Genomic DNA, 12,304 nt, shown 5'->3' with positions numbered 1-12,304 from the left:
AATCTCTGTTTTACCAAAGTCACTTGCAGATTTGATGCAGAGCTTGATTCCACTTCTCCTTGAAGAATTTCTGAAATATAAGATCATAGGCTTGTAGAGCACCCTTGAAAACCCCTAGGGCTAAGAGGAATTAGCTTGATTCTCCTTGAGTGAGTGTAGATCTAAGATTTCCTCTAAGAAAAGGGCGCTGACAAAAACATGAATTTCTGTAGATCTAAGCGGCGATTTCATGAGCTGATTCAATGAGCTGATGCATGGGGAGTGGCTAGGTGTGGCTAGAAGCATTTTGCCTAATGTTGAGGATGCAGGGAGATGAAGCCCCTCCACCAGCTGGGGGTGCAGAGGTTTAGTTAAAAAGAGCTTTAAAAATAGAGTAACTCCTAATTATCCTAATTATGATTAATAGAGTAATTAGCAAGGTAATTAGGCTTAAAAATCAGATGAATCTTAAGCTTAGCTCTGATACCATGTTGAAATGCAAGCAAGAGTGGGCTATGGTTGATCAAATGCAAGAATCAACATAATTAACAAGTAATTAGATGATGATTAAGATGAGATTAGTGAGCAATTAATCTAATAGCTTAATGTAGGCATGGATACTCAAAAACTAGTTAATTAATCTAATAGCTTAATGTAGGCATGATACTCAAAAACCAGCAATTAATCTAATAACTTAATGTAGGCATGGATACTCAAAAACCAACAATTTCTCATTAGGCCGCCAATGCCTCAATTTATAGGTTTTACATCCACAAGATGCCAAGCATCTAATCCCATTGATTTCTCCTTGATTTGTGCCACCTCCCCTACATCTGGGGACACCTTTTTCTAGAATCTTTCCACACCCCTATATTCACTCATGCTACCCTTGATTCTCTCATCAGTAGATTCTTCTCACCTTTTCACTGCTACCCACTTAATTACAGACTCCCTTTTACAATCTCTTGCTAAGGGCTTGTTTTCGCACACACCCATTCACTTGAATATTTTAACAACCACAAACGGGTCTCGACCTTATAATTGGTTTACAACATCGATGATGGAAGAGTGAGTTTCATCATGGATGTCTTGATCCAAGCTTTGCCAAACAAACGCCTCTCCATAGTCACCATCTTCTGTAACGAAATCACATGCATAATGTTTGCCTCCCAATGAAATACCTGGTCATAAAAATAATCAATGCTAAAAAGTAACGGATGTCACTCTAATAAAATTTGCTACAAACACAAACAAACTTTATGTTCTTATTTGTAAGATTCCTCCCCAGTCTCTCAGGATGTCCAGTATCTTCCCTTGTAATCAAATCCCTCTTCAGAAAAGAAAGATCTTGTTTCTACCTGTTTTGGCTTAGAGAGAGAAAATATTCTAGAGAGAGATTATTCAAATTTTGGATATTTTTGGATGGAAAAATATCTCTTTTTATTGAAATAAATTTTCCCGAAATAGAAGTTCAAAAAGATTTTCAGAAGGTGCATTAGAAATCAATTATAATGTGTTCAAAAGGCTTTATCCTGGGGCTCCAGATTTTCGAAAAATTTTAAACTAAGGTTCTGAGGGGCCAATCAGATTCATCCAAATGTATGGAGAAGATAAATGAAGAAATAAATAAAATCCCCCCAAAAATGAGTAAATACTCACATAAGATGAAGAGTTGACTAAGGACAAGGATATTAGTTAAAGAAAAAGAGATATTTGGTAAAATGATGCATTTTTGACACCTCAATGTGGGGAATTTTCCCTCATGAAGGAGGTGCCTATTTCACATGTGTGGTAGAGTTTTAAGCTCACAAATAATGAGATATTTTCATCTCTCCTCTCTCGTGCTTCAACTAGATCCAAAAAGTGAGCTAAACTGACCTAAAAATGGTTAAAAATTGACCAAACTGATCTGGAAAATTCTAGAACAAGTTTGCTTGGTTAGAGGCTCACTTTTTCCTATAAATAAAGCCTCCCCCTTTGTAAATGGTTAATAGTGTTTTATGCACTATTACTCTACTCCACCCCAGAGTCAAGAACTATGAATTTCTTAATAATTCATTAGTTTTTTGACCATTCCCTCTTCTAAAGAATTGGTAGCCACTCTTGTTGCAAACAAGAGTAGATCCCTCAAACCATCAAGCCAAAGGAAAGCTCCCAGAAATTCATGTAAGTAAGAAATCTTACTTTTTCTTTATTCTTTCAATGGTTTTTTGATTTTTTTTGTTATCTTTAAAATGATAAACAGATGCTATGCCTTGTTGGAAAGGCTTTCCCCCTCTCTTCTTCTTAAATTCAGCCCTTCTTTATCCTAGTTAAGTAATCTAATTGTTGGAATTAAACTTTTCATATTGTTTCTCTTTTAAAAGTAGAATTTGATTAGTTTGGAATGCTTTAGACCAATTGGGGATAATTTTTAAGTAATTTTAGGATAGAAAAATTGAAAAATGGTTAGCCATACAAAGGAGGTTATGGCAAAATTTTCTTAAATTTTATGAAATAAGTTTTATCTCTTATTATTCAAAAAGAGTAATCCCCATCGTTTGTGTATTCTAAAAGTGTTATTTTCATTCTATGCATAGTAGAAATAATTTTATTATAAAAGTGTTATTTCTATTAAAACTAAATTCTATGCATAGAAAGATGCATATTGGTTATTTTTTTATTATAAAAGAGTGATTTTCATTAGATTTTGATTTTATGCATAAATAGATGCATAAAGAATTTATTTTTATTCCAAAAGAGTTATTCTCATCAATTTTGATTTTATGCATAAAGATATTTATTTTTTAATTCAAAAGAGTTATTCTCATTAAAATTGAATTTATGCATAGAAAGATGCATAAAAGATTTATTTTTATTTCGAAAGTGTTATCCTCCTTAAAATTGAAATTATGCATAAATAGATGTGTAAAGAATCTTTATATAAAAAATAAGGATTCTCTTGCATTCTAAGAATAGATGTGATGAGATGTGATGGGAATCAAATAGATGAGAATGAATGGATGGATAGATCTGATGAGAATAGATGTGATGAGAATGAGAGATAAATAAGGGTGATGAGATGGAATGCGAATCAGATAGATGGGAATGAATGGATGGATGGATGCGATGAGAATAGGAGTGACGAGAATGTGAGGTGAATAGATGTGATGAGAAGTAATGTGAATCAGATAGATGGGAATGGATGGATGGATGGATGGATGTGGATGTATGTGAAGAATAGAAGTGGATGTATGTGAAGAATGAAAGTGGATGTATGAGAAAGAATGGATGTGGATGTATGTATGTGAAAGGATGGATGTGGAAGTATGATATGGATTAATGTGTGGATGATGTGATTGGATGTGATTTGATGTGGGAATGATGTGATGTGATAGGAATCGATGAAGAAAATAAAATTGTGGTAAGATGAGAAAAGATGGGTACTAATGTGAAGAAAGGATGCGGAGTAATGAGAAAAGATGGAAATATTATTGGAACTATATTTATATGTGAAACCTATTTTTAAATGACTGTTTTATGTCAAGAATGCTGGGGAAGCATTTTGACCGTCTTGTGAATGAGGTCATGGAGACCTATCTATTAAAGTTGCAACTGCTAACGGAGAGTCAACGGAGGACGTCTCGCATAGCAAGGTCGGCCGAGGTCTTGACTAGCCTCGGTTTGATTTAAATGGTGAGCTTCTAGTACAGTGGATGAGGGACCAAGGAAGCGGTCTATGAGTGAAGTGCTAGGTGACCTGCGAAGGATCCTAGAGGGTGCTGACCATACGGTGCTCGAGCTCTGGGTCACCGAAGATACCCACAAGTACGTCGAGGAAGATATTGGAACAAGGAGTAAGAGTTGTTTTCTGAATTCGGGCATGGATCTGGTTAATTGACCTTGCTGGTCCTCAACAGATGAGTCCATGGCTCTTTTATATGGATCTGTTGGTTGATCTTGCTGATCTTCAACGGAGATTCCATCTGATATTTTTATGTGATTATATTGTCGGCGGGTACTATGAGCTAGGAACTATTGAAAAGGCCCCTGATGAGTGAACAGGTGGTGAGCGTTCTAGTTGCCAATAATGCCATAGGTACACCAATGAAGGAATGAATTGAAAATTAGGATTCAACTAGATAATTAGAGGATTATGATTAGTAACACTATGGTTTCATTAAATGATTGTTTTAAAGATTATTGAATCTGTGAAAAAGGCAAGTTCATCTTGGGTGTGTAAGTGGTGTGACTAGTTTTATGTTTGCATGAATATCTGGCTAGGGGGCCTGGGAACTCTTTTCCCTGGTACCCGGGACAAAACCTAACCAAATTCCTAATTAGATCCCATCACTACAGTGGTTGGGCGGTTGGCTAACCCATGGGACTGGATGGGGTTAGGCTGGACTGATGGATCCGTAAATCGATTTCTGTTTAGTACGATAGATGAAGTAAATCCTGGATAAAAATTGTTATATGGAAAAGAACCAATGGCTGTGCCTCTCATAATGAGGAAAAAAGCGTTGGTCTCTATGATCCAAGTACAATCTTTTCCCTGATCTGACTATGGGACTTACGGGTTTGGTCAGATCAGTTCAGTTAGTTCAGGCTTTTGACTACGTTAGAGAAAGTTATCCTAGAGGAATCGCCCGTGCTTTTCAGGCAAGGGAAGTTTTTTCGAGTTTGGTTTTGGAAGAACCGATGGATTAGTCTCTTGTCTGGATATCCGTGGTGGGCGAGGCCCCGAGTGTGGGACCCTGCCCCCGTGCAAGAAGTTCTACTTCCGCTGCTAGCACCCCCAAAATTCGTTGTGCAGTGGGGGTCAGGGATCTTACATTATTTCACCTGAATGTAACATTTGGCATTGTTACTTTGCATTCAATGGCATCTTCTACAGAGGTTCTCTTTACATGCCATCCCTCTCCTAAAAATTGGTTCATCTACCAATCATTATCAAGGGACCTCACTTGATATGTTAACTTTGTTTTCTTGACACCCTCACATGATTCAAACATCTATGCAAATGCGCTAAATAGCATAAACCAAGTCAAATGGACGTCCTTAGAACTTGTTGATGGTTTCATTTTGTTGCATGCACATCTGTTCTTATCTTATTCTTGTATGCTGCAATGATGTATGTGCAAGAACAAACCCATTCTGGCTAGACAATGGTGGTACCAGGATAGACTCCAGTCTACCAACATTATCGTTTGCATTGGCCAAAACATACATGGAATTATAAAATAAGATTCCCTATGCTGCTAAATGAGTAGGTGGGTTATCATATAGCAATGTGCCTATCTCTATATGGAAGACATTGATTCTTCCCATTAATGCACTCTCCATTCTTCCACTCCTCCACATTCGATGGATATAAAGATGCAGGAAAATTTTAATGCTTAGCTATAGAGCACAAAACAATTAGATATTGAACACAAAATCAAAGACTACTTACTGAATCTTACTATTTGTCTTAGATCTTGTACTTTCATCGTGGTGATGTAGCATTATGTCCGTGTGCATATAAACATGTAGCATTATGTCCGTGTGCATATAAACATGTTGCACAAGGACCTCAATTGCATCATTTGGCTGCCTACTCCACGATTCTACCTTTCCAATGCTTGTTAGGATCAGCGATGTCTTTTCGTTTTACCTTGAATGCTCCTCAACAAGTGCTAGGTCTCATTGTGATCCAGTCTAACTTCCTGAATCTGAGGGATCCAGGTACCATCAGCATCTTTCCTATTGAAAAGCTCCACACTTTCAATGTTACAGATGTGTTTTCTCCTAGAGCTCATCTACAAAGGGAAAATATAACATTATTATCATTTTGTTGGGCTTAGTAATCTAAATAATAAAAATAAACTTTAAAGAAATGTTATGAATCTTGCACTCCGTTTTCCTTATAGTTGAGTTGACAAATTACCCTATAAGTTTTCACAAATGACATCATGGTCAGGAAGATTAATGAATATAACAAAGAAAATAAAATCACAAAGAAATCATGATTAGCAAGCATAGCTTAACGATGTTTACTAGACTATTAAGATGGAAGAAAAAAGAGGTTGAGAGAAGAAGAAGAAGAAGAGATGAAGCCCATATGGTGCAAATAAGTGACATTGTAAAAGAGGCAAGAAACAAGGAGAACTAAGTTCAAATTGTGGAGAAAGTCTTCAATCAGACTAGCTTTCAATTAGTCTAGCCTCTTTCCCTTTCTGACAGATGTTTTGGTAGGTGGTATTCAAGCCTAACATTCTTTTATTTTTGAATTTTATGCCAATATATTTTATTCCTCTTTTTTGAGCTCAAAATTGTGGGGACCACTTTGACAAAAAAGATCCATGTTACATGGATCTAGAATCCAAGAACTCTCATTGGCTAGCCTTATATTATTTTAATGGGCTCTAAAAGGGCCCATTTGGAGTCCGAATTTTCCCTAATGTCACACCTATTCAAACAAGCAACCATCAAGCAAGTAAGGCAAGAGGAGGGAAGAAGGAGAGCTCGTGGTATTTGAATACTCTATTATTCAACCATGTAGTAGGATCCCCGAACTCCATTATGTAGATGAACCATACCAATTGGGTGTTTTATCATGACCAAATTGCTTTCAGGCTTGCTTACTTTATAACATTCATCTTTCATAATATTCCTTTCCACCCAATTTGCTTGTCCCTCATTCACCATCTACGGGGAAATGTTTCTCAGCTTGGAATATTTTTGTTGCGAGTCATCTTTCATTAACGCTAAGGCTGCCACACCCAGGAGTTCAGCCTACATGGAAGCCATCACATGAGGGTCATAAATATAATTTCGCCTCTTGTCCAATGTGTTAATGCTTTCCTGTTTCACCTTTCCCCTTGTCTACCTTTAAAAAATGTTTTGATGAAGCTTGGTTCTTCTTGAAAGGTTTTTCAGGACAGTCTCCTTGTGGCCCCTTTGGTAGCTTTTACATAATACTGGCCATCATCTTTTAGCACAAGGAATTGTTGACAATTAATGTTGGGAGAGGATAAGGGATCCCCATTTTGTTCCCATCTACCAGCTTCCCAACTCCATAAGACTACAAAGTGATCAAATAGATTCTGAATTGTATTTACCTTCATCTTCGAATCCAATATGCTCCTTTGTCAAAATACATTCTATCTAGCCTAGATAAACTAATCCTTATATTGAAGGTTGAAATATGTGTGACATGGCTCCTCCTCCCTAGTTTGCGACCCATCAAGTAGGCTAATAAGTAATAGTTCCTATGACCACCACCCTAGTTCCCAACCATCATCTAGGCTACTATGTGTAGTAATAGTTCCCCCCCATATTCTTTTTTCAAATCCCACACACTTTATGTGCCCATCCTATCTCTCTGTGCCTTTACCATGTAAAAATCCCCTAGCCTTTACTTTTTCATTGCTATCTTATCTTTAATTACACTTCTAGACACGAGACAGCCTCCTTATGGTCCCTTTGGTAGCTTTTACAACACAAACTAGAATGCAAAAGAGGAGGGTAGCCTACTAGTGGAGAAAAGAATGGACACTACAAAAGTCCTCATGATTGAATTGTTCTGTCAGAGCTACCCAAGAGCATTAGTTGTGTTCTTGTTCCTCCAAAAATACCCCTTACCATTTTCTTCAATAACTTATTCCTTTTTATCATTTCTACCACCACAACTACTAATGTCACCTAATATTTTCACTAATAACCTTGAGAACTAGTGGTGGCTAATTGCTACAAAATTTAAAATCTCAAAGAAAGTGTATGAGAAGGCTAGGAATGTTCTAATTGTTCTACATCGTGGCCTACCTACTATGAGCCATCATTAACTGAAACTCCACTGATCCTACCATATTTAAAATCTCAAAGAAAGTGTATGATGAGAAGGCTAGGAATGTTCTAATTGTTCTACATCGTGGCCTACCTACTATGAGCCATCATTAATTGAAACTCCACCTAATATTTAAAATCTCAAAGAAAGTGTATGAGAAGGCTAGGAATGTTCTAATTGTTCTACATCGTGGCCTACCTACTATGAGCCATCATTAACTGAAACTCCACTGATCCTACCATATTATTTTCTTTTTTGCATCACTAACATCTTTATCCCATGCTTTTGCGAGGGAAACTCACATCTAAGCAATTTTTTTAATAGTTGTGCAATCTTCCAAATCAAATGGGCAATTCCACCTCTATGTGGACCATACTTTTTACAAATCAAAAGGATGTTGTTTAGAATAGGAAGGGGAAAATCTAACTTCTTATAAACTAGTTGGTATATAAATTATCTCTCTCAATTACTCATGTGAATTAATTGAAAGTTATTGAGCAATGTCACATGATAGCCACCTCCGAAATGAGAAGACATCGATTAATGACTTTACTTCTGTTTGATTGATAGGAAGCACGAGGCCTCAAAAGGTTTGGGGTGTTACCAAATAAAACCCATTAACCATTGAAAATGTGACACATGGTTACCTATCATCTATTCCTTTTTTGCAAGTATATTTTTGGGTGTTGACCCATTATCACATTGTTGAGAGTATTACTTATACTTCCATGGCTTTTATAGCATAGATCATATAAGCTAATTTTTTCTAGGATTCTTGTTGTATAACATGCCAAAGTGCATGAATTTATTTGTTTCTCTCTCCAAAAAAATAGCCTTTTTTTATTTTTTTTTCACTTGTAATGTTAATATTTATATATTTAATATATATGTTTTATTTTCATGGGCAATTCTTGCTTATGAATTAATCTCTTACAATACATATTCTCTCAATTTTTCTTTAAAACAAGTAAAGATATAATGCATACTTTAAATACACGATTGAATTTTATTGAAGCCATTGGCTTGCATGTGCAAACAATTTTATTGTATCAAATTTTTGTGAAGTCTAACCCAAATTTGAATCTACCTTGTTTGATGAGAGGGGAAAATTTGAACACTAAGAGACAACTACAAATGTAGGCATTTGTTCAAATTTGATAAAGAGTCCATTATCAAGACTATGCATGGTTGGTATAATTAAATAGCTCCAAGACAAATGCAAGAGGATGCATGTGCAGATCTCTTAACTTGTCAAATCAAAGAAGGAAGGATCATATGCTAAGGAGGAATTGCAAAGATGTCACAACATAACTTTGGTAACAAGATTTTAAAAAGAGGAACTGTAACATTATATGTAGTAGAGTGACTTATTTAGTTTCCCCAATAAGGGACCCATGACATAGAAGGGAATGGAAAATACTATTCTTGAGAATCTACTTGAACTATTTGCATTTAACAATCCTTGAGCATATGAGAACTATTCACATAGTTAAGATTTCACAAGTCACGTTGGCCTCTAGAACAATGACATGCCTTTTTTCTTGAAAAACGGTGAGAGCTTTGGAGCGAATTGACCAATGTATTTGTGACCTTCCTGCAGGAAGATCTTTTTCAAGGGATTTGTTTTTTGTAGGATGTGAATTATTTTAGAGGGAGAGACAAGTATGAGGATTGAAGCAGATTAACCAACTCTTGTTTTGTAACCTTTGTATAGGAAGGGCTTTTTTGTAGGATGTGAACTATTTTAGTGGGAGGGAGAGGCATCATGAATATTGAAGCAAATTAACCACTCTTGGTAATGACCTTTGTAGGAAGAGCTGTTTGGTGAAGGACGTTTGTAGGATGTGAAGGATTTAATTTAGTGGGGGAAAGGACAAGCTTTATATAGGTTGTCAATGATTTTACTCGACTTTAGCTATATTGGAGTCCCATAATTGAGACACGAAGAGGAGGTCCCATGCGAGCTGGCGATTGGGATATGCCAACACCCAGGATGAGGCCCTAGCTCTAGTACCATGCATGCATGATGGGGCAATTGTGCACAATATAGATGACATATGCAAGCAATGCTTGCTCTTGATTTTGTAAAAGGGGGGATAGATTGCTTTGAATATCTACCCAACACCACACATGAGGACAAGGCCTCCTCTACCCCCCCTTGTCTGCTCGCTTTCTCTGTGCATGACCACCCCCCTCGCCTTGATATTGATAGCTTACCTTGTTATGACTATGATCCATGGCTTTAGTGTTCTGAGTGTTGTGATTTCGAGATTCTATCTATATATTAAAGGGACTCTTGAATCTTCCGCCCACAACCACCACCACCACCACCACCTCTCTGATCACATTCTTTGGGTACAGTATCCTTTTGACTTGATTTAACGTCGTTTCGATAGATTTTGTGGAATGTCGACTCGCAGATTCTCTCTCCTTTTGGTCCTCCTGCTCGTGTTGCTCATGCCTGTCACCGGTGACTTCTTCCGTGACTTCCAAGTGACTTGGAGCCCATCCAAAGTGAAGATATTGAATGGCGGAGAACAGCTTCAGCTCGTATTGGATAGCAATTCGGGTACACACTCATGGCAATTTGCAGCAATGTTCACCCAATGCATGCACTGTGATACATAATAGCCCTGGTGATTGATTGATCCAACGCATCTGTGGTGCTGTAATGGTGATGATTAATGATCCAATAACGTCTTACGTCTAACAGAGTCTATAGCTTGATAATGATCAAAATGTAGCAAGAGTTGATGAAAGCATTAATTTACGTCTAATGCAATGTCGGCGAGCGTGAGGCGTTGATTGATTGCACTGACACAGGCGAGAGCTTCATGGTTTACAGGATCGGGGTTCAAGTCGAAGGAGGAGTATCTGTTTGGCAACATCGACATGCAGATCAAGCTGGTTGCGGGGGACTCTGCGGGAACGGTGACGGCGTACTACGTAAGTCTGTTAATAAAGAGGGCGCTTTGATTGAGGGTTTGAGCGGCGGCGTTGCGCATGCTTTTTCATGTCGTGGGTGGCGGTGCAGCTGTCGTCGCAATCGGCGTACCATGACGAGCTGGACTTCGAGTTTCTGGGGAATGTGTCGGGGGAGCCTTACATTCTGCAGACCAACGTGTTTGCCAGCGGCGTCGGGGGGCGGGAGCAGCGCATTTTCTTGTGGTTCGACCCCACGGCCGATTTCCACACGTACTCCATCTCCTGGACCAAGCAACAGATCCTGTAAGGCTGCGCCTGCACCCCTTCCCTTCTCCTTCGCACGCACTGCGTTTCTCACTTTACCACCCGTGCCTGCAGATTCCTCGTGGACGGCACCCCCATCCGCGCCTTCCCTAACAAGGAGCGCTTCGGGATGGCCTTCCTGGATAAGCAGCCCATGGGCGTCTACTCCAGCATCTGGAACGGCGACCAGTGGGCCACCCGCGGCGGCCAGGTCAAAATCAATTGGGCCCATGCCCCCTTCGTCGCCAGCTACCGTAACTTCGACGCTGCCGCCTGCGTGGCCACCGCCACCAGCGCCGCCGACGCTTGCACCGCCGCTGGCAGCCCCGCTCCCCCCATTGCCCTCGACTCTGCTAAACTCGCCTGGGTGGAGAGAAACTATATGGTGTACAATTACTGTACAGACCACGCACGCTATCCAACTCTCCCCTTGGAGTGCAGAGCATGAAAGTGATTTCAATGTTTTATTTATCAAAAACTATCAAGTTTTTTAATAAAAGTTTACTAATTGAATCCATTTGTAAACATAAGGGCCAAGTTAAATGTCAGTTAAACATTACAGATCTTTATCAAATTGTTCATGCATCTATTAAAAACACTGTTGTTTTTTGGCCAAGGATAAAGAGATCTTGCATTATTTGCATAGGGACCTAGGGAATAGCTCATATAAATATTCTAAAAAGGAAAAAATACTTCAAAAAGACATTAAAGACAAAATACACTCTTAGAATCATTTACCTCTCTCTCTCTCTCTCTCTCTCTCTCTCTCTCTCTACTTAGTTTTTGGTCTACTCTTCCTCAATTGGGCATATTTACACTGCCTAGTTGCTGAGGGGGAGCTAAGGGGTTAACATAGCTGTTTGGGGAAGTCCATAGCTTCTTCCTATAGTGAGTTCGTCAACCAATTTGTCAACATTCTAGTCCAGCTGGCTTTGCTCTCCAACATATTGCACAAACCAGCACTCTAACAACTCAACCAGCTAAGTAGCATATTGTACATGCTAGTTAGCATATTTCTTACTATAAGTAACATATTTTTCATGCTAATAGGTAGCATGAAAATCATAATGTTACCATATCTTGCATCCTAAGTAGCATGTTAGTTAGCATATCTTTCCTACTTCAAGTCATGCTGCTAAGTAGTATATCATACATGCTAGTTAGCATATTTTTTACTCTAAGTAACATATATTTCATGCTAGGTAACATATATTTCATGCTAATTAGCATATCTTGCATGTTAGTTAGCATATCTTTCCCTGCTCAGGTCATGCTAAGTAGCATATCATG

General features: G+C 38.3%; 1 protein-coding gene across 1 annotated transcript; it reads left to right on the top strand.

Annotated features, from left to right (window-relative positions):
- The first annotated feature begins 9,864 nt into the window (after positions 1–9,864).
- LOC147635590 (xyloglucan endotransglucosylase protein 1-like) lies at positions 9,865–11,513 on the top strand. Its single transcript, XM_086802212.1, has 4 exons — positions 9,865–10,355; positions 10,632–10,732; positions 10,821–11,014; positions 11,090–11,513. Exons 1-4 carry the CDS (start codon positions 10,193–10,195, stop codon positions 11,460–11,462), a joined length of 831 nt encoding a protein of 276 aa, XP_086658338.1. The 5' UTR covers positions 9,865–10,192; the 3' UTR covers positions 11,463–11,513.
- The last annotated feature ends 791 nt before the right edge of the window (positions 11,514–12,304 follow it).

This window comes from Cibotium barometz, chromosome 9, assembly GCF_041138505.1.
Source record: "Cibotium barometz isolate CiBa-2024 chromosome 9, ASM4113850v1, whole genome shotgun sequence".
Taxonomy (NCBI): Eukaryota; Viridiplantae; Streptophyta; class Polypodiopsida; order Cyatheales; family Cibotiaceae; genus Cibotium; species Cibotium barometz.
This window is presented reverse-complemented; position numbering and strand designations above follow the sequence as displayed.

Coding starts and splice junctions, on each gene's coding strand:
- LOC147635590 (XM_086802212.1), top strand. CDS start 10,193: ATGTCGACTCGCAGATTCTCTCTCCTTTTGGTCCTCCTGCTCGTGTTG. Junction 10,733..10,820: donor GAACGGTGACGGCGTACTAC/GTAAGTCTGTTA, acceptor GTGGCGGTGCAG/CTGTCGTCGCAATCGGCGTA. Junction 11,015..11,089: donor TGGACCAAGCAACAGATCCT/GTAAGGCTGCGC, acceptor CCGTGCCTGCAG/ATTCCTCGTGGACGGCACCC.